The sequence below is a fragment of the Castor canadensis genome, chromosome 11, assembly GCF_047511655.1.
Source record: "Castor canadensis chromosome 11, mCasCan1.hap1v2, whole genome shotgun sequence".
NCBI classification, from domain to species: Eukaryota; Metazoa; Chordata; class Mammalia; order Rodentia; family Castoridae; genus Castor; species Castor canadensis.
The window spans coordinates 39,709,067-39,730,104 of NC_133396.1; the positions used below are offsets into that span (position 1 = coordinate 39,709,067).

At 45.9% G+C, this 21,038-nt stretch overlaps 1 protein-coding gene and 1 long non-coding RNA gene across 2 annotated transcripts in view; one reads left to right on the plus strand and one right to left on the minus strand.

The window, feature by feature from the left end:
* Positions 1 to 561: 561 nt before the first annotated feature.
* LOC141413787 (uncharacterized) lies at positions 562 to 6,921 on the minus strand. Its single transcript, XR_012438680.1, has 3 exons — positions 6,783 to 6,921; positions 3,218 to 3,379; positions 562 to 2,137 (listed from the first exon to the last, which is right to left on the minus strand). It is a non-coding gene; the product is annotated as an uncharacterized lncRNA (long non-coding RNA).
* Positions 6,922 to 6,953: 32 nt separating this feature from the next.
* Positions 6,954 to 21,038, plus strand: part of Asic2 (acid sensing ion channel subunit 2) — a 1,110,269-nt gene continuing 1,096,184 nt past the window's right edge. Inside the window, exon 1 of the mRNA XM_074046357.1 lies at positions 6,954 to 7,508. Within this exon, the coding sequence (XP_073902458.1) occupies positions 6,954 to 7,508 (555 nt within the window). The remainder of the gene's footprint in view (positions 7,509 to 21,038) is intronic.

Below are 21,038 nucleotides of genomic sequence, written 5' to 3' on the forward strand. Positions count from 1 at the left end.
GGACATGAAATAAAACTGGAAACAGGGTCTCCTGGTCCTCAGTCCCTTTTCTTACTCATGGGAAAGACTTGAACTGGGCCCACTTTGTTTATGTAAGAGTCTTGTGCTGGAGCGTGCACAGGTTAGAGAGCACTGACTGCGTGCACCTGCTTGCATTTGATGATCATTCTATACCTTCTGTGGGAATAGTTGTGTATTTGATTAAATCCAATTAGGTATTCCCCAACCAAAGTAAATAGGAATAAGAAAGAGGAAAACAGAATATTGAGGGAAAGAAGAAATACATCTATGTTTATCATTTTCTGTGTGTTAACATGACTTCCATTACAAATTCATACCACTACCATGGGGTGTGGCACCTATATAACTCCTGTATAGTGGAAGGCACTGCATTGGTGACATATAGAAACTCTACAACATGCAAAAAGCACACTTTCACGAGACCTTCTATCTTGTGAGTGAGTCACTAATTGATGTCTTACACCTGGTCACACTTGATGGGGAACTCTGATCAGGCACATCCTATATGAGCTCCATAGAAGAAGATGGGTCACTGTCACCATGTTACATAAAAGGAAACTGAGGTCCAGAGAGTTGAAGGATCCTAAGAAGTACTCTGCAATGGAAACTCAAGTCTTGCCCTAGATGAAAGGCCTTTTGGGATAAAAGTGGTGATGGTCTGCCATGGTCAAGAAGCTGCCCTTTAGTCTACAGAGGAAGGTGTCAGCCCTTAAATGCCCCAGAGGCCTCAGGGAGGTATGTCTCCTTAAAGCAAACAAAACTAAAGTTAAAAGCTACTCATTCCATATTAAAAGGTGAGGAATCATTAAACTGAGTTTTGGTAATTAAAAATGTATTGAGGGTAAGTTGCTGCTTGGAGTTGTGAATTCCATTCTTCATTTCACACAAGCAAGTATTTATTGACTACTACTGTTTATGCCATTTCTTTTTGGCATTCTTGTCCTATCAGATCAGAAGTCCAGAGAGAAGCTCGTAGGGAAGTGTCAGCTGTCCATTCATGTCTTGGAGAATGAAAATGAAATAGCTCCTTAACAGGGCAGAGACGCACCTTTCAGCTCTTACCTAATGTCAATTTCACCTGCATACAAGGACTATAAAGGAAGGGTACCTAGTCAACAGCCCCTAGAGTCAGGGTCTTCGGTGAAATGACTGTAGTGGCAAGTCTCCGAGTATTCTGCACTGCTGGCCCCTGACCCCTTGCCTGGGGCTGCAGCAGCAATCCACAGGGTGAGAGGCAGAAGACACCCTTACCTTCTTTAAGAACAGACTCGGGGGAAGCCCCAGGTCCCCATTCTGCATCTTAGAGAGGCGGCTCCAGCGTCAGAGATGAGTGTATTTATTCACATATCCACTGATTCATGAGTTCTTAAATAATGAGCCTCTTGCTGGGAATACAGCCTCCAGCCAGTTGGGTCTCTGTTTCTGGGGTGGGGATACGGCAGCCACTTACATTCCAGTAGGAGCAACATATGCTTCACAAATACTGAGAAGAAGAAAAGAAGCATGTTAGGGCAGGGTAGTGAGTGGGGTGGAGGTGGAGATGGAGAGGTGACATAGAATAAGTCAGCTGGGGGGACTCTTTCCAGGCAGAGGGAAATGCAGCACAAAAGTACACAAATCTGAGTGGCATGATTCATGGCCAAGTATGTCTGGCCATGGGGGAAGGCCCGAACCGCCTTAGCATCTCAGAAAGGATGTTGATGTGATCTCACCAGGTCCCAGCCCTAGAGATTCTGAGCTGATGGGGAGGGTAATACAGTTGAATGGGATAGAAATCTGTATGTCTGACAAGTGTTGGGTGATTCTTACTCCACCTGGCCCTGCCCTCATTCTGCTCCAGCAGATGGTGACACAGGGTTAATGACCAGAATCCCAGGTTCTAACTCATTTTTATCCCATTAACTGGGCATTTATGATTTGGTCAAGGCTGGTGTCAAATTGCAGCTGCTGCAGAAGGAGGCCACAGGAATTATTTAGCACAAACAAGGAATAGCACAGAGATGTTACATGGTTTTCTAAAGGCCACACAGCAAGTTAAGTCATTCTAGTGTCTAGGTTAACTGGCAGCTGGGCCCCAACAGTCCATTCAGTGTAGACCGGCCTCTGTAGGTTTTACCTGAAAAGAAAAAAAGTTATAGGTAAATGCCTGGCTTTGCTTCACACCCCTCTCTAGTATGCCCTCCATGGCAAATTATTTGCTAAGTGTTCACCCAGGAAATGAAATGGTAGTAGTCATTTTAAGAGGTGTTTATTTATAAGCCAATCAACAACAGGGAAATGCTTTGGTTCTAGAATACTTGATCTTTAACCCTTCTTTATCGCAATGACTAGGCAGGAGGAAAAGTTATATATGGAGGCCACTCTGAGTTTGAAATATCTGTATATTAGAAAAGAATGTTTGTCTTTTTTTCCTAATTAGGGGGTGGTGGCAGCAGCAGTCAGTATCTTGTACATGTTAAGTAGCAAATTAGCATTAGAGCTGATTGTAGGGCTTGGAGTCCTAACTCCCTATCTGTCACTCTCAGCAGAGGCAGGAGGCTATCTTGCTCTTGACCTTCCTTGGATGTCAGGCTCAGGGCAGCCCCTGGGTTTAAGAGGGTGCCCTTCCTTGTACCTCCAGCAGCAAATTTCTGTTGTAGACAGCAAACTTATCCATGCATTCATATATTCACTCATAAGTAAATAACTTCACCTCAACAAAAATATGAGCATGTGGGTTAATAGAGGGTTAAATTGCCTAATTTGCGCATGAATTATCTGGAAAGTTTTTTAATGTTTAGTCACACACTTCACAAAAAAGACATATTAGGGCAGCACCTAAAAATCTGGCCAAATAGACCCACTCTAAATCCAGTCCCGTGTGCCTGCTACATGGGCCCCCAGAGCTAAGCAAAGGTACTGTAAATCCTATAAAAGCAGGGAATGTTTAACTAACTGAATCACACAAAAGCACTTTTAAAGACTATATAATATCTAACGTTTGTGTGTGAACCATATGCTAATTGCAACTGAGCCTTACCAATTAAAGAGGGTCCTTGAGCAGAGCTGTGTAGGAACACTGTTAGCTCTCAGACTGAACAGCTATATAGCTAGGAAATGGTAGAGCAGTATTCTTGGAAAATATTCTCTAATCCAGATGCTTCATGTTCAAAGCTGGCGCTGTGATGATGAGCACACTTTGAGATCTTATTCATACCTTTGGATCGGACTGTGGACCATACCTTCCAGACCAGACATGCCTGGTATGCTCTTTCACTTTTTAACTCTGGACCTTGGGCAAGGCAGCTCTCTCTCCTCTCTGTATTCAGCTTTCTCTTCTACAAAATGGGCTTGGTAGTGCTCTTGACATTTGATGGATCTGTGAAATGCCAAGCACAGAGCCCGGTGATCTGTAGTGAAAGACACCATTAGGACCATTCTCCGCTGTGCCCACATGCTCTAAGTACCTAGACCACCTGGGAATGCGTTAGTCAAGAAGAGGACTGTAAAGCCGCTTTGAGTGGGCTATAAGGCCATGGACAGGAATATGAACAGAGTGAGAAGTGACCTTGACCTTCAGATGGATAGGTGCCACATTGAAGCATGCAGTGCTCAGGGCAAGTGATGTCTTCCAAGGCTTAAAACTGTTCCCCAATCACCTGAAAGAGGATACCACCACCAACAAAGAATGTTCTCTGAGTAGTCATCAAGAGAGAGTGTTAATTGTTAACCAAGTGTCCAAACTGTACCAGGCCCTTTGTAATTTTTACCTCATTTCCTTTGTGTGTAACAGCTCTGTGAGGGAGACTTCATAAGTCCTACCATTTGGGAGGTGGGGAAAGAGAAGTTCAGAGATATTTAGTCACTTCCTCCAAGGTCTCAGAGCAAAAAGAGGCAGGCAGAGCAGAGAGGAGATGCAAATTCAGGCCTGGGTGACTCTATGATATGCTGTTTGTCATGTTATGTTTGTAATCCTCAAAACCATCCAACAGGGAGGTGGGTAAGCAGTAAATCCAATTTAAATGGGAAAGAGGTGATTAGAACAACTCTGAGATCCAGCTCTGCACACATGAGAAATTGTCTTGGATGTAAATTGAGAGACATGGTTCTGTGAAAAGAAGAGGCTTCTAGGGGAAAAGGGATCTGAACTGGCTGGAAGGTGGGGGCTAGAATGCAGCATGGGCAAGGGCTGGAGGAGGAAGGGAACGTGGTCAGCATAGCTTCCAGCTGGGCAATGCTAGTATGAGGAACCTGGGAGCTGTGCTGCTTCTCTCACTGTCCTTCCCGCTATGGCACAGGGACTTGTGTGCTTGCATCTGTCTACCTCCACCCCCACTAAGCCTTGAGTTATGTTTTCAAAGGTAGGAAGGAAGTATATTTAACTCATCTTTGTCTTCCCCAAACCAACACAGTACCTGGTACAGAGTTAAAGGTCAACATACTTATTAACTAGGCTGATGAGCCAAAACTTGGTGAGATTAATCAGAGAAGTCTTTCCATAGGAGGGAATTTATGCTGTGAAAAAGTGGACATCAGGGATGTAACTTGGTGGAGAGAAAGCACACATGTGCCTTCTCCTTATAAGTGTGAAGAGCAAGTGTGTGTGTGTGTGTGTGTGCGCGCGCGCGCGTGCACAAAAGGTGGTGGGGGAGGGGGGGAGGGGGGGGGAGAGAGAGAGAGAGAGAGAGAGAGAGACATTTGCTGTCTTACTAAATTTGAAAGGAACATTTTGGATTTGCTGTTTTGAAGCCTGTTTTAGAGACAAACATGACTGAATTCCAGCCCCAGCCCCAATAACAACACTAGACGTGTAATTTGCATGTTTACTTTTGTGAGTCTGTGTCACACTCTTCTGTACAAATGGACTAAAAGCAAGAAGATACACCTGCCAAGGTAGTTGAGAGGGATACATGAGATGATATGACATCTCACACAGGTCCTGATATGTGATAAATCCTTACTTAATGTTGGTCCCCTGCTTTAAAAGCCTCTGCTCCATGGAGGTCTAAGTCCTCTGCCTTAGCAAAAGCATGGGGTTGATCAGCTTTTGCCATTTGCCTACTTGTGATGTCTCTGCTGTTTGAGCTCCCAGGATCAATAAGCCACCAAAGTCCTGCCACATGTTGCCTCAGACTGCATCTGGACGCTGTTCTCTGTGGATCTGGTTCAGCAGGAGGCCAGATGGGATAGAAAAAAGACTTCAGAGTGGATACAAACCCAGATGACACAATCTCCACCACCTTCCAAGCTGTGTTATTGAAGCCTGGCATGCCCCGGAGACACCAGGATGGCTCACCAAGGTGGCTTTGCCCCAGCTTGGCAGTGAGCTTCCACTTGGCCACTGAAATTTTCTGTTCTTTCCTCCTGATGGGGAATTCACCAAGGATTCAATGGGTTCCAGCCATTTGATCTCTGGCATGGGGCAAGCAGGCCAGCCACACCTACCCGCTAAAAGGGGCTGAATTCCAGTGGATTTTCAGGAAAAAGAGGTAGGAAGCTGGAAGCCCAATCCTTTGCTCCCATCTATACCCCCAGCTGTGCTTCCATCTGGCAAATCCTGGGGCAAAACACACAAATACATACACACAGCCCAAATAGAATGAAATGCTGCCAGCCCTACCTGGCACCCAACTGTCTTTCTTTGTTAAACACAGAAACTCCTGACAGTCATGTGTGTGTGTGTGTGTGTAGGGGGGCTACTTGTTGCTCTTTTTCTGGGGTTCCCAGGGGACACTCAGGGCTTTTCTGTCTCAGGAGGGACTCCTCACTCCTCCCCTGGAATGTCCCCCTCCTGCGGGCAGCAGAGGCACTGTGGTTCTAGATTGTTCCCTTCCAGCATCTCCCCTCTGGAGACCCCGGGCTTGGTCTGAGGCGGGATCTCATAATGGTGCAAAGGAAGGCTGCTCCCCCCACTCAGTCCCTGGCTCATGGTGGCCTTCTTGCCATCCGCGAGGGCAGGGGGTCAAGTTCTCACTTCGGAGCTACTTGCCCCCCTCGAGGACAAGCCCCCATTAGTTCCTTCCAAAAAAAAAAAAGTAACTTTCTGCAGGTCCCCAGCCCCCACCGGCCCTTTCCTCCTCGCCCCGCCCTTCCCCTTCCCCTAGCTGCCTAGCAGAAGGCGGGCTGAGGGAGGCGGGCTCGCTCGGCGTGCGTCCTGGGGGTCTCCCTTTCCTCCCGCGAGGCGGGGGAGAATCGAACCCATCCGAGCCCCCCACGTCCGTCCCCAGTCTCCCTGGTCCTCGCTTCTCGGAGGCGGAGCGCTGCCTGCCCTCCTAGGCGCTAGCCTTGGCCGCCTCCGGCGTTTGGAAATCTGCCCAAAACAGGGGGCCTGGAGGAGGAGGAGGAGGAGGAGGAGGAGGAGAGGAGGGACGGCGACCGGCGGTGAGCAGCGACAGCCAGAGTCCAAAACATCATGGGGACAGGAGCGGAGCGCGGCGGCGGCGGCGGCTGGGAAGCTGCGCCGCGGCACCCGACCGCAGTGCATCAGCGTGGCTGCCCTGACATCCCCCAGGATGGTTAACACCGGGCATTATGCGCTGGTTAACAGGCTCCGAGCTGCTCAGCGACTTGTTTTAAGCATTTTCTCCCTCGCTCTCGCTTTTAATCTTGTCTCTAGTGGCGTGTGTAGGGGGGAGGACTTTATTTCCATTGGCTAAGCGCTCCCTTCCCACCCACATCCCTTCCACATCACCTTGGTGTCTCCCTAAATAAAACCAGCCCTCCTTATCGCCTGGAAAAAATCAGGAGCTAGAGTTTGAATGGGTTTTTATATAAACACTCACCCCTGTCAGCGTGCTGCGGGGCTCTCAGGATAAACTCACAGTGTCTGGCCTGATGCATGCCTGGCGTTCTCTTCCTTGATCTTCAAGGTTTCAGCAGAGCCTGAGGACTGGGGAACTCTTCCCTGAAATTTGATCAACCTGAAGCCAGTTGCAGAACTGCACAGGGTCCCGATGGACCTCAAGGAGAGCCCCAGCGAGGGCAGCCTGCAACCTTCTAGCATCCAGATCTTCGCCAACACCTCCACCCTCCATGGCATCCGCCACATCTTCGTGTATGGGCCGCTGACCATCCGGCGAGTGCTTTGGGCAGTGGCCTTTGTAGGCTCCCTGGGCCTGCTGTTGGTGGAGAGCTCCGAGAGAGTGTCCTACTACTTCTCCTACCAGCATGTCACCAAGGTGGACGAGGTGGTTGCCCAGAGCCTAGTCTTCCCAGCTGTGACCCTCTGCAACCTTAATGGCTTCCGGTTTTCCAGGCTCACCACCAATGACCTGTATCATGCTGGGGAACTCCTGGCCCTGCTTGATGTCAACCTGCAGATCCCTGACCCACATCTCGCTGACCCCACAGTGCTGGAGGCCCTGCGGCAGAAGGCCAACTTCAAACACTACAAACCCAAGCAGTTCAGCATGCTGGAGTTCCTGCATCGTGTGGGCCATGACCTGAAGGATATGATGCTCTATTGCAAGTTCAAAGGACAGGAGTGTGGCCACCAGGACTTCACCACAGTGAGTACTTGGTTTTCAGCTCACTCTTGTACTTGGTCTTCTGGAGAACTGATGCGCCGGTGGTCTTCTGCTTGGCTTGGTGTCACCCTGGGTTTTCCAATCGGGGGAGAGAGCAGAGCCTCAGCTGAAGGCCAAGAGGGTAGTTGGTGAGAGTTGTTGGAGCTGCCAGGATGGAGCACTGTGGTCCATTCAGATATGCAGGGCCACAGGGGCTTGCCGTGGGGTCACTTCCCCAGATGTGCTGAGTTGGCTTCCTCCCAACTAGAGGGAGGGAGGCCTGGGTTGTCTGTTGTCCAGGGCGTTTGGTCTCTGAGCTGTGTGATTGGAACAGCTTGTCATTGATGAGGTGGCATCCTCTCTCTGTCCCTGTCTCTCTCTCCTCTCTGCTCGGAAGTGGCATCAGGCACTGCATCCTGTGGGTTGGGCTGGAGCTAAAGCTGTCTGAGAAGTGGGTGTGGGGCCCCCAGCAGCCCGGATGGCTCCAGCGGCTTTGGGAGCTTGCTGGAGCAGGTGGTGCTGTAAAGGTGTGGAAGGCTCTTTGCATCCTTTTCTTGTGGGATTTTGAGCTCCATGTGGGGGGACCCTCCAGGCTCCATCTGGCCCTCTGGCAGGTTGAAGCAAGGAGCTGTCCAGGGTGCTTGGGCAGAAAGGCAGAGAGGAGAGTCAGGGTGGAGGCATGTGAGCAGGATGGGCAGTCGGATGCTCTTGGGGGAGAGGTGGTCCTGGCTGATTTGTCTGGGAGCTTTAGCTTGAAACTCAAAGCTTGTTTTCTGTGTGTCCAATTGCTTCACAACGTGAGTGCGGGAGGAGGGGGCCCGCAGCTGTAGGATTGGAAAGCCTAGAGGGGGAGGGTTAGCTGAGTGAAGAGGAACTGCGGAGGGGATGTGGCTCATATTCAGGACAGGCTTACTGGAGGGAGCCAAGAGGGAGGGGTGGGAGGACAGCTGTTGCTACCAGGACTCTTGGCCCAGTTAGTGGACTGCTAGGCATAACTTGGCATAATAGGTGAGACGGCAGCTGCTAACTCCTCCACAATACCAGGCACGTCTGGGGCGTGAGTGGGGTCCTCCTGAAGTCCAGTGTAGCTGCTTCCCCCACGGCTGCTTTGGGAAGAAAGGTGAGATTTTGAGACTAAGAGTCTTGAGTCAAAATGTAATTGCAAGTTTGGGATGGCCGGTGCAGAGTTGCCAAGGGACTGGACTGTGTCATCAGCACTTGTCTGGGGTGCTCTGTCTCATTAAGATATTCCCTACCTTTCCCCTGGTGCATTCCTTCCACTCCACCTTGCTACCCCCTCCTGAAATTCACTTGCCTTTTGCTCTGAGGTTCTTCTAATGCTACAGCCAGACTGCCTGCAGCCTCTGCGCTTGCTGTTGGCTGTCCAGAGTGCCGGGGGCATTGCCTCTCAAAGCCTGTGTGCTAGAGCTGTTTCCTGGGGGAGCTGTTTTGTATTATCGCTTTTAAATATTCTGAGGAAGAGCACAGCAAAATTATCAGCAGCGTTTGCTAAAGAGGAAGCTAGTCTGCATTGGAGGAAGGGACTGACCCTTCTAAATGGAGCAAACACATGATCCTAAAACATGTCATACACAAATGATGTCTTAGGTGCCCTGAGGGAGAGATGGGGAAAGCGCTTCGTTCTTGGAGGCTGAAACCATCACTGTATTCCACCCCATGCTTTCTAGTGCCTGGCAACACTCAGCTTCACCACTGTATCGTGCAGCTCGGAACTGCACTCAGCTGTTTCTATGTCTGCTTGCCCACACATGGATGGAGCACAGATCACAGAGAGGGTGGCACAGAGAGGCTCTAGTCTTCAGAGAACCCTGGACTAAGTCCTCAAGTATCCTTATGACAGTGTGTACAACTGGTGGTGTCCCCTGTATTAATGTTTAAGTTCCATTTAGCTGTAAAGGTTTTATTTTGAGCTGCTCTTTTGCACTTGCTCCCTCACTTGAGTTTCTGGGGTCCCAAAAGACCAAAGATCAGGTCTTAAAACCCTACATGAGCCTTCGATCTCCCCAGAATGTCTCCCAAACAGTGAAGTTGCCTGTGGATAAGGTTTATTACTTGACTAGTGGCGTGTCATTATCTGTCATCCTCTCCAAGTTCAAGATTAATCTGTTTGAGTGCCTATCCTTGGACTGACCTCCTATGTGTGATCTTTCTCAGCCTTGAAAAAGGGCCAAGCCTCAGCACCGCTCTTCCAGCTGCTCAGGAATTTCAGAGAGGGTACCCACTCCAGGAAAGCGAGAGGGGTCCAGGGAGGCTGGTCTTCACCAGTTGGTTACAGTGAGCAGTCACTCTGAGCCTCTACCAGAGGCAAAATTGGTGTCAAGTTTGTTCAGTGCCTCACAGTGGGAAATAATCCTCCCAGTTTACCCTTGGTCTCCCTATGTCCTTTTGGCCCGGGGTGTAGAAATGCTTCTTCTTGGGCTCCTACACCAGAAGAGAGCTGAGGGCCTGGGCAGGTGGCTGTTGGAGAAGCCCCTTCCCTAGCCTTCTTTCTCATTCATTCTCTCTGTTGCACATCCCTCTCCAGTGGGCTTGCTTATGAGCTCTGCCTGGGGTTGTACCACGCTGGGTGCCTTTCTTTAAGCATGGTGGCTGACTTATTAGAGAAGGTAGTGTGGGTGAGGGGATGTCACAGGTGGGTGGCTTTTTCTTCTGAGTTTGTTTATCTATAAAGCATATGTAGTGACGTCTCCGGGTCTAATGCTTTAGCATAAGCTTCCTTATTCCAAGTTCTTAGCTGGTGTGCAATGAAGTGCGCAATACCCTTTAATTAACGAATGAGCCCATGATTCTAGCTGAGGGAGAGAAGGTTGTTTGTAGAGACTAAAAGTCTCCAGGAAGCCAGGTGCGAAATGCCAACTGCTAGGTTAACAGGTGAACTCCATTCACATGCAGGCACACTCTTAGCCCTTACCGGATACAAGCTGACTTCAGATAGGTATGCACTTTTTCTTCCTAGGATGCAGAAGAAAGCTTTAATTCCAGAAATGATCCCACTGATACATGGTAGAATTTGAACTCAAGACTCAGAGTAGGTTTGAAGCCCTGCTACATCATTTTTTCCTTATTCCCTGGGTTGCGTCTTGCATCCTCTCCAGACTTCCACGTGCTCATCAAACATGTGATAATTATATGTAACAGTCTAACCCACAGGGTTGTTGGGAGGATGAAACATGGGGGGCAAGATATGTGAAAGTCCTTTTTTACATTTTGCTAGCTGCATAGGTGTGAGGCAGGGTTACCAGTATTCGTTGGAGGGCTATTGTGGTCCAGCTGACCTCTCCCATTTGCAGGAGTCAGATTGATGAATAATACTGAAAGGATGAAGTCAGAGAGGGAGAGGTGGCTTTTGCTTGCTTTCTCTGTTTGGAGCACTGGGTTAAGATGTAGCCTCGCTGAGAGACAGCTTCTTAGAATGGAGGTCATGGTTGGGTTTAATAACTAACTCTTGCTGACAGGTGCAACCCCACTGTCTGTGAGTAACACAGGCTTCATGTTGTTTCTTTGCTAATCACAATGGGGTTTGTCTACCTTGAATTCCAAGAATGCAAGTACACTTCCTTTTTTGCTTTTAACCTGATTTCCATAGTTTTGTGTTGGTACTTTAAATCTGAGATTTCTTAGAAAAGGTATCTTTTTTTTTATTTACCAAAAGAAAGGTCTCTCCACTATGAGATCTTGTGAGAGGCATTGCATAGAGGTTATTAACTTGTACTATACACAATTATAGAGGTGGTGGAAGTGGAGGTTTAGAGAGGTCAGGTCTTTGGGATTCTCATGGAAAGCCAGATGGGCACATAGCTAATCTAGTCTTATTGTTGGCAAGCTGAGTAGTCTAAGAAGACACTACTCCAGAAGACTCTTGAGTCCTTGTGTCACCTGAACAGAGAACTGGACAGAGACACAAATCGCAAAACAGTAGCAAAACTTTATTGAAAATAAAGGAAAGAAAGAGTAAGATGAAAGCACCCTAAGGACAGCAGTGGGCTCTGCCAGGTGGCACAGAAGCACCGATTTCTTTGTTTAAACCCAATTTATAAGTTGTACGGTGTGGTGGTAGGGGTGGAATCTTGAAGTCCTTGGGGCGGGGCGAGGGTGGCTGGCAGGTATACTTAACACAGCCTTATCACATAACAAAAGGTATTCTGTGCATGTGCTTATGCTAATTTTTGGCCTTTAATTGTATGTATGAGATGTAACCAATATTCATGAGGTCCTAAGTAAGAGGTCTTGGCCTGGGAGGTCAAATTGGGGGCACACCCAAAGGCACCTCTTCTGGCTGATATTTTGCAACAATAGTTACCACTGCCCGGTTACTTACAATTTAGAGGGCATTTATTGCTCTGGAGGTGGCTCAGGGTTGTGCTGGGGTGCCTGTTAGCTTTGTTAGCTTTGTTTGCTTAAGAGAAGAGAGCCCCTGGTAAATTATTTTCTCTGCCTGCTAACCTGCTTAATAATTACTTCTTAAATGGGGAGTATGTATGTGAAGAATATGGACTTCAGGGAGAGATGTGAGTTGAAATTCCAACTCTGCCACTTATTTGCTCTGTAATCTTGGGCAAGTTTCTCAGCTTCAATTTCCCCATCTCTAAAATGGAAGCAGTGATGCCCAAGACTTGGAGTTGGGGAGGGAGCTCGCTCTGCTATTTTTGTGTCTTATAGGATCTACTGATGGCACATGAGCCAGATTCCAGCTCTCTCCACCTCAAATGCAGTGCCCCTCTCACTGTTCGGCCCCTTGATTTCAATAATAAGCTTCAGAGCACGGGTAACTGCTGTGCCTGTGGCATTCTCAGTGTTCCTAACTTGCTAAGCCTTCATTTTGTTCAGTGCCTTCCTCCATATCGGTTCTGCTGCCTGAGCACTTGTCTCCTTCTCCACCATCATGGCTTCCATATTCCATCTCATATTCGCAAACTCACCTCCAGGAAACTCATCCTACTGTGGCTCCTATTAGGTGTTGGGTAGCCCCTGCACCATGTGTCCATGTTTGTTCATGTGTTCTCTTACCATGTGTATCATGGTTGTTCATTCCTGCATGGCCATTCCTCTCTTTTTTGATCCAGCAGAGCACTTGGTATGCTGCAGTGATCAACCCAGACTAGACTGTTTCACCATCTGGACTCGCAGCTCATCTCCATCCCTTCCCGCTGGGGGCCAGTCTCGCTCAACACAGGCTCTGCCTGCATCATGCCAAGCACAAGACCTCCCCCAGCAAGGCCTTGTTGGTTTAGTAGTTACTTTCTGTTTCCTGAATGCACTCAGAATCCTAACTCATGGGCCTTTTTTACTCCACCTCTTTGCCTGTGGTACCTCTCTCCATGTCTGTCTATTTCAACGCTGCTTATCCTTTAAAATCCAGCTTTGTGATAACTATAGCCTTCTCTAGAAACTAGTGCCCCTCCTTCCTCAGTACCACAATCTAAATTCATCCCTTCCTCTTCTGTCTTCTGAGCGGCATTTGATTTACTCCTCTTTCAGTGCAGGCATTATGCCTTTCCTTCCAAGAGAATTGTGAAGTGTTTGGACTGAAAGGAACTTTAGAAATGATTTAATTTAATTCCTGAGGATTTTTAACCACTGATAACTTTTTCTTAGTGATACTGGGGTTTGAGCTTAGGACTTCGCACTTGCTAGGAGTTCTACTGCTTGAACTATGCATTCCACTGCCATTGATAATTTTTAATGAGTTTTTAAATTCATAAGTAAAAATTGTAAATATTATGGTTTCCAACATCATATATATAAATGAGTAACTGAAACTACTTAACATACTTTGTGTGTGTGTGAACACATGAAATCTACTCTCTTAGCAATTTTCAAGTAAGCAGAATATTTTTATTAACTATAGTCACTATGATACACAATAGATCTCTTGAAGTTATTTCTTCTGGAATTTTGTGTCATTTGATCAACATCTCCCCAGTCCCTCAACTCACTCACCCCAGCCTCTGGCACCATTTTATTTTCATTTCTTTGAGTTTGGTTTTTTTTTTTTAAATTCTGCATGTAATTGACACAGTATTTCTGTGTCTGGATTATTTTGTTTATCATGATGTCCTCCAGTTTCATCCATGTTGTTGTAAAACAAAGGACTCTATTTTATATGGTTGAATAGTATTCCTTCATGCATATATACCATATTATCTTTATCCATTCATTTCTCAATGTATACTTAAGTTGATGACTATTGTGAATGATGTTATAATGAATATGAGAGTGTAGATGGCTCTGTCACTCTGATAATCCTTTGGCTATATAACCAGTAGTGGAATTGCTAGATCATATGGTAGCTCTATTTTCAATTTTTTGAGGAATCTCCATGCTGTTTCTCATAAAAGCTGTAATAATTTGCATTCCTACCAACAGTGTGCAAGGCTTCCCTTTTTTCTACATCCTTACCAGCACTTGCTACCTTTTGTATTTTTTTAATAATAGCTGTTCTGACAGGTGTGAGTGATATCTCATTGTTAACCACTGAGAATTTTTACACATTGTGTTTTTCTCCCTCCCTTCCGTTAAGTTGCCTTCATTCCTCTGTGTATCCTTAGGACCTAGAACTTCTTAGCATTTGGCTCTCAGGACATGTCTTTAGTTTACGGAAAGTGGGCTTGATGTTTTTCAAATACAAGATGACTGGCTGATTTTAAGGCACAACACCATTTTCCAGCCTCCATTTTTAGCATTGGTACCTGGGAGTCTACCTGCATCAGAATGGCTTATCTTATTATCCTATTTATTGTTATTTTCATAATATACTTTCTGGTTAAAGAAGCAATCCAGGCACATTGGACAAAATTTGGGAAGCATGGGAAATAACAAGGAAGAAAAGTTGCCCATAACAGCATTGCCAGTTTAATGACGTGTTCTTTTGGTGTTTAGGGAGTAGTCCCATGCAGCCACACAATGTGTGCGTGTGTGTTTGTCACTAGGGCTGTGGTCACATCGTCTGTATATCTGGTGCCATAGCTGCTACATAGAATACACTCAATCAGTTTCGGCTTACTCTCTTCTCCTGGGGCCCCTTGGGTGTTCTCCAGGATGTTAGGTGATTGCTTACTGTTAGGCTTAGAACTGAATACCAGTTACTCTCTTTTGATAGTACAGATGTGCATTAATGTGAGCCACTTTGGTTTCAGCCTGTTTTGGATGTTTGCTAGGATGTACCAGAGATGTGTCTCTTTACGCCAAGTCAGCTCTTCTGACTGAGGCCCAACCTTGCTCCTCAATGAGGTACAACTCTAGTTCCGCTTGTGCAACTGTCCACACTGCAAGCCTCAGCACATGGGTATAGACCCTGACTCTCCCCCACCTCTCAAACCAATAGACTTTATTTCAAAATTATCTAAGTTGCAACTTATGCAGATCAGACAGTTCCTCATATTCCTAGGCTGCTCTGCCATCTTGTGAGCCCTTAACACACCCTTGGAAAGGCAACCTTTTCTAGACAGGGCAAGAAGTTTTCATGATGCCAGTCTGTCGTTGGGATCTTCTAGTTTGTGGAGCCCTTTGGAGGTAATGCTTTTGGGGCACATTGCATTCTTTTGAAAGTGAGATTAGAGGTAAGGCAGTGTTTGGGAGCTGACCAAACACTCATTCCATCTATTTGGAAAGAAAAGCTGAAGCCACTGCCCAGGCTCTGAGCTAATGCTCAGTCTTTCATTGGGTGAACCTATTTGTCTGTGCTTTTCTAGGGAATTCTTGAACCACCAGAACTGCTGATGAAACAGGGCTTCTTGACTTAGGAATTGATCCCTTTCCCTACTTTCTTCTCTATTGAAACTCTCTTCCTTAAATGAAGAGATAAGTTCTAGGACATTTTCTATAAAGTGAATCTTGTTTTTCTCACTGATTTCTACAGGAAGATCTGAAATGTGATCCTCCTTAAAAATAGTCCCTCAAAGGGTGAATTGGTAGCTTTTAGCACTAAATTTGTTAGAGGTGATACTGCATAGAGTAGCTTATATTTCAAAGAAGCAAGCATTCCATTAGACAAAAAAAAAAAAAAACCAGAAAACCCTAGTCTAAAGATACAGATACCTGAAAGTTTGTCCCGTGTTCTCTCTCTCTCTCTCTCTCTCTCGTCCGTTTGATAGGACGAGAAATATGAAATTTGTCTAATCAAGTCACTTGACCCATGATTAGTCATAACCTGAAAAGAATGGCCTATATCACACCTGCAAGTTGAAACTCACATATCACATCTCTCTCATACATTTGACTTAAAACCAACACATACCTATTGGGCTTGGTGTTTACTGGATAATGACTGCCTTCAACACTCAGAAATGCAGATAAATCTGAAACTTCAGGTAGAAGCCTGCTCATCTCATTGAGCTTTGTTTGGGGACTCCATGCCCTAAAGTCATTCTTTGGATGTTAAAGCATCTTCCCATCTCCCAGTACCTATTTTTCTCATGTGTTTGGTACATTCTCTATTGTTCATGCAGCAGCCATTGAAATTTATGCTCAGAAGAAATTAATATGTAACAGAGAAGGTACATATTTGCCTGGATTTATTGACCTATGTTGATTGATTCGCACAACCTCAGGCAAGATAATTAGCCTCTATGGGCCTCAGTTTCCTCATATGTAAAATAAGTGGGCTGAATGAGGTGGTTTCCAAGGACTTGCTAACCTGTATAACACTAGTAAAATAAAATGTGACAAAATTCATTTTCTCATTCCATATTTGTTCACTGAAACTAAAACAGTAACTCAGGTTGGGGCTTGGAGGAGGCAATTAATGTTATTTTTTAACCAGATGTATTTATCCATTTAAAAAAAATTATTTAGATCAGTCTATACAATGGAGGCAGAAACACCCAGTTAGAGTGACTGCAGCAGGACAATGTGGGAACAGAACTCTACTCTCAGAACTCTGTCCATGAGTCATTATGTGTTTGGCTGAACTCGTGGGTCTAGCTGAAAGTTTCCATCCCACTAGTGCTACAGGTTAAGTCAGGGTCCACTCTGGGTCTTACAAGTATGAATTAGTAAGGGCCCCTGTGGAAGATGTTTTGTAAAAGGGGATCTGCAAAGAGCCCCTTTTCTGTTACCTTGGATACAGCACCTAATAGCTCACATTTCCCCATTCCCATTGATTTGTCCTAAGTTGACTGGTACTGCATCTCCTGGAATTACTTGGCAAGTTATGCCCTGGGGGTAGCCAGTGGCCAGTGACTAACTGACAAGCACAAAATGCTGGTCATCTGGGCTTAAGATGGAGCACAATGTGGTGCAATTTATACTCCAGAGTTTCCCATGGGACCAGTCTGAGCTAGACTTCTCCTGAGACCACATCTCTGCTTATCTTTCTCCTTAGACTGTCCTGCTTTTCCTGACAGCACTTGTTTACTGTAAGACATCATCTCAGGCTCTGCTGGGAAACCCAACCTATGTATCCATTACCTCTTTGCTTCCCCATGTGTTTGGTAATAGCCTCAGTATAGGAAGTTCAGTCTGGCTTAGAAAGGAAGAAATACTTGCACTAAAACTCTTTTAACTTGGAATTTCTAAATCTGTGTTTTCAACTTGGGACCTATAATGACTTCCAAGGGTAATATTTCACAACTCAAATGAGCATCTCTTGCATTAGGATTCATTACTCTAAACACTGCCAAGCAAAAACTCTTTGGAGTTTTTTTGCCCCAAGACAGCCCTTCTCCAGGAGCTGAGCCATCCTATCCTGCCAGCTGCTATCCACCCCTAAGCTGCTTACATTCTAGCACACACTTTCAATCAGCTCCTGCGTTCTTATTATTTCCCTAGTCTGCTGCCTCTGAAAACTTCCCTTTCTGAGCCTCCTCCTAGCTACTCTGCCATTTCTTCCTGAATATGCCTCAGCCTGGCTTCAAGCCCTGATGAGGACCTACTGCCTTTGATGTTGGCAGTGGCTTGAGCCCATCTATAAAGCAGGCAGCAGTGAGAGATGGATGCTGACCAGGGGTGATGCTCCTCATATGTCAGAGAAACCATGAGTGATGAGAAGTGTATGAAAGAACTCAGACTGTTGAGGCTGAAACATGAAGCGGGTGAAGCAAGGGCAGTGTGATTGCTTGTCCCAAAACACTTAGAAAGCAATCATAGAAAAGAGGAATGGGGTTTTCTCTGTATGAGGCCAGAGGGCACAGCGAGCACTATGGGCGGGTAGCAGTTCACAGAGGTAGCTATCAGCTGATTGGAAGGAGTTGTCCTGGGAGTTTAGAGTACCCTGTGGCCTGCCATCAGTTCTAGCTGAGGCTAAAGAATTGCTGCTTGGCAATGCTGAAGACAGGGATCGATGGCAAGTAAAGGGTTGCACTTAATGACCTCTACTGTGTCTTCCAACTCTGAGAGTGTTTGATTTCTTTCCTTCCTGAGTAGACACTTGAGGTCAGAGGTGAGGACCATCGATGGATGGTATTGGAAAGAACTGACAGTCAATGCACGCTTGCTCATCTAGGCTCCAGAACCACCATCCCATTACCCAATACTGTGCAGCTTTGAAGCTGAATGTTTGAGACACCATGAATAAAAATGGTGCCCTGTGAGAATCTCTAGAGACAAAAGAGTGGTATTTCATCATACAGAGAGAGAGAGAGAGAGAGAGAGCAGAAGGAGTGTGGGTGGTGGGAGCCAGAGATTAGAGTGCTGTTCAATGACCCGGTCCTACCAGAATGTGCATGCTTGGCTCCTCCAGAGGCAGTTCCCAAAGGAGTTTGTCATAAATTCTGGGAGCTAGCTGCAGTCCCAGAGAGAATGTTTTGGGTTGTGGTTTGGCATAGCCTGGTTCCCTGAGGAGTGCTGGGAGACTGAGAGATGTATGGATTAATGATAACTCTGGAGTTGGTGGGCTAGAAGCAGACTCACCATAGGAGTTAGGAAGGAGGCTAATCTGGCAAGGAGAATGCCTTGCCCAAGGGCACTGGTGACAGATAACAAAGGGACATCCAGGCTAGAGGACCTGGAAGGATGAAAGGGCTCTGGCACCTGAGATAACATAATGAGATATTTTAGCCTCCAGATACAATGGAATTTAGTGCCAGACAGGTGTGGATTTCAGGTTTGTATGACCTTGTGCAAGTTATTTAACCCCCTTCAGGTCTCAGTCTCCTTATCTATTAACTAATAATCCTGCAATTCATAGGATTGTTTGTAGTGATTGAAAATGGGATAATATAATTAAAGCTTTTGACATGGACAAGAAGAACATAAGCTAATTTGTTGTTGTTACTTTCATTATTACTAAGATAAGATGGTGGTAAATTCAGTGACCGGGGTCCCAGGAGAAAAAAAGGTGCTTTCTTTTGAAAATCTGCATTGACAGTACAGTATCAGAAAGTCCAAGAGAATATGGGGAATGTGGCTGTACTCAAGCCAGGGACCCAACTATTGTTATTGTGGTTGAGCATGAGCTTCTGTGATATACAGACTAGGTCAGAAATAGAATTCCTTCCACTTGCCCTGTACAACATAGTTTGCAAAATCTGTTAATGGCTGCTGACATTTTCTTAGTATCCCAGACATGGTTCTAAGCACTTTACATGAAATAACTCATTGTCTGGTTTTCACAACAGCTCTATGAAATATGTAGCTTTGTTTTTGTTTTGCTTTTGGATGGAAACAATTGAGGCTCAGAATGGTTAAATGACTGGTCTTCAGCAGCTTAGCTAGAAATTGGATTTTGAATCAGGTAATCTGGTTCCAGTTCTTTGATGCTTTCTAAAATGCTATTTGATCTTCACGCAACTCTGTCAGTGAAATACATTCCAATGTATCTGATTCAGAGTTGAATGCAGGTAAGGCTCAGAGAAATTTAGTGACTGCCACAAGATCACTCAGCCAGAAAGTGGCACCATTGGAGGTTAGACTTCATGTTTTCTGATTCTTTTCGAGTCTTCTTTGTAAAGACATCATGTGGTCTTATGCAAGGTTGAAGTGAATGCCATCAAACCATGCATCAGCAGGTTTTCAGGTTTTTGCTCAAAGGGCTGGAATTTAGGCCCAAGGCCTTCAATCATTGGCATCCTCCCTTGGGAACCAGGAGTTTGGAAACTGCTGGAAGTGAGGCAGAGGAAGAAAATAGAGTTGCGGGACAGCCTTAATTGTAGAGCTGGGCTGTCCTTGGAGCTCTCTGGCTCTTCCTTGCATCTCTTGCCCTCCTGTAGGTTAACGGAGGAGGCAGAGTCAGCCTCAGCACTCTGTGGCAAAAGGCTGAATGGGGAGTTTGGGGCTGCAAGACAACATACAACTTTCCAGTACAAGTCCTTCCAGCTACAATTCTAGCCTTAGAGGAGAATGGGCAGCAGAGATGCCACTAAAAGATACATTTTTGAAAATGGTTGAGCCCAGGCCTCTCTCTTTGATGAATGTGCAGGTCACCATACCTTTCAGGTGCAGCTGGTTTCATTGGGAACATAGCTGGGATACTACATGTCTCCTTTGCAAATTAAACTTTCCCTTTGATGGATGTTGGATCCTTCAGTCATGATTTCTGCCTATCATAAGTTCATCTCCTGTAGCCGGACACGTGCTTGTTACACTCCTGATCTTCCACCTCCATTGCTCTGCAACTTGATCCTTCCAGCTCTCCTCACCAGGAGTGCATAGGTGGGAGGTTTATCTTTTGATATTTCTTCAGTTGTCAGCTGGGGGTCCTCAGGGGTCCCAAATTAGGAAACGAGCTTCATTTTCCAGATATGCATGTGATTTTGCCTTACTAGCTCTTTCTCCCTCCACTACCCCATTTCAAATATGACTCTGGGTGGCAGAAATGGTAGTTTTATTTAAAACAAAAGGATGTGTTTAAGGAACCAGGTAGCAAGAATTTGGCATGGAAAGCTTCAGCGTGTCTTCTGAATGCCCAGCCCAAGTGTGCCCTGATGGACAAATGTACAGGTGATAGGGCTAAGAGCTAGGACTCTGGAGTGACACTATCAATCCATATACTCTTTGTATAACCTTATGATTGTGTACTGCAATTGTGTACTATTGATGACTTTGGGCAAAGAATTAAATACTTTGTAAACTCTAGCACAACTGACCCTAACCTATGTGAGTTTCTTTTCACCTTTCCTTCACTTCCTACCTACACACAGGTTTTTTTTTTTTCCCCTTCTAATTCAGCACTACATTTTTTCTGACTCTTTCTTTCTGTTCTGTGAACTTGGAGTTTTCTCTTGGGCCCTTTGGACCATGTTCCCTTGTGTTTTCCCCTCCATCTCCTTCCTATGGTGATTGAGAGGCCTCTCCCTGGAGCAGGAATGAATGGGAAGGAGGTTCAACATGTTTACTATGATCTATAGGGAATTTCAGGTTTCCATATTCTCCCCTGTGGCTCTGGTACATAGTCATCCTCTTCTCATGGAGGGTGAGAAGGCAGTTTATGGAAGAGAAGAATTTCCGTGGAGCAGAAGAAGCAGTGTCTCCTAAAGTCTAGGCCGAGGCTACTTCTGCTTTCAAAGAATGATTTTCTGGCAGAACACCTTCCGTCCCCTGGGCCTGTTAGCTATTTCAGGGACACTTTAAGTGGCT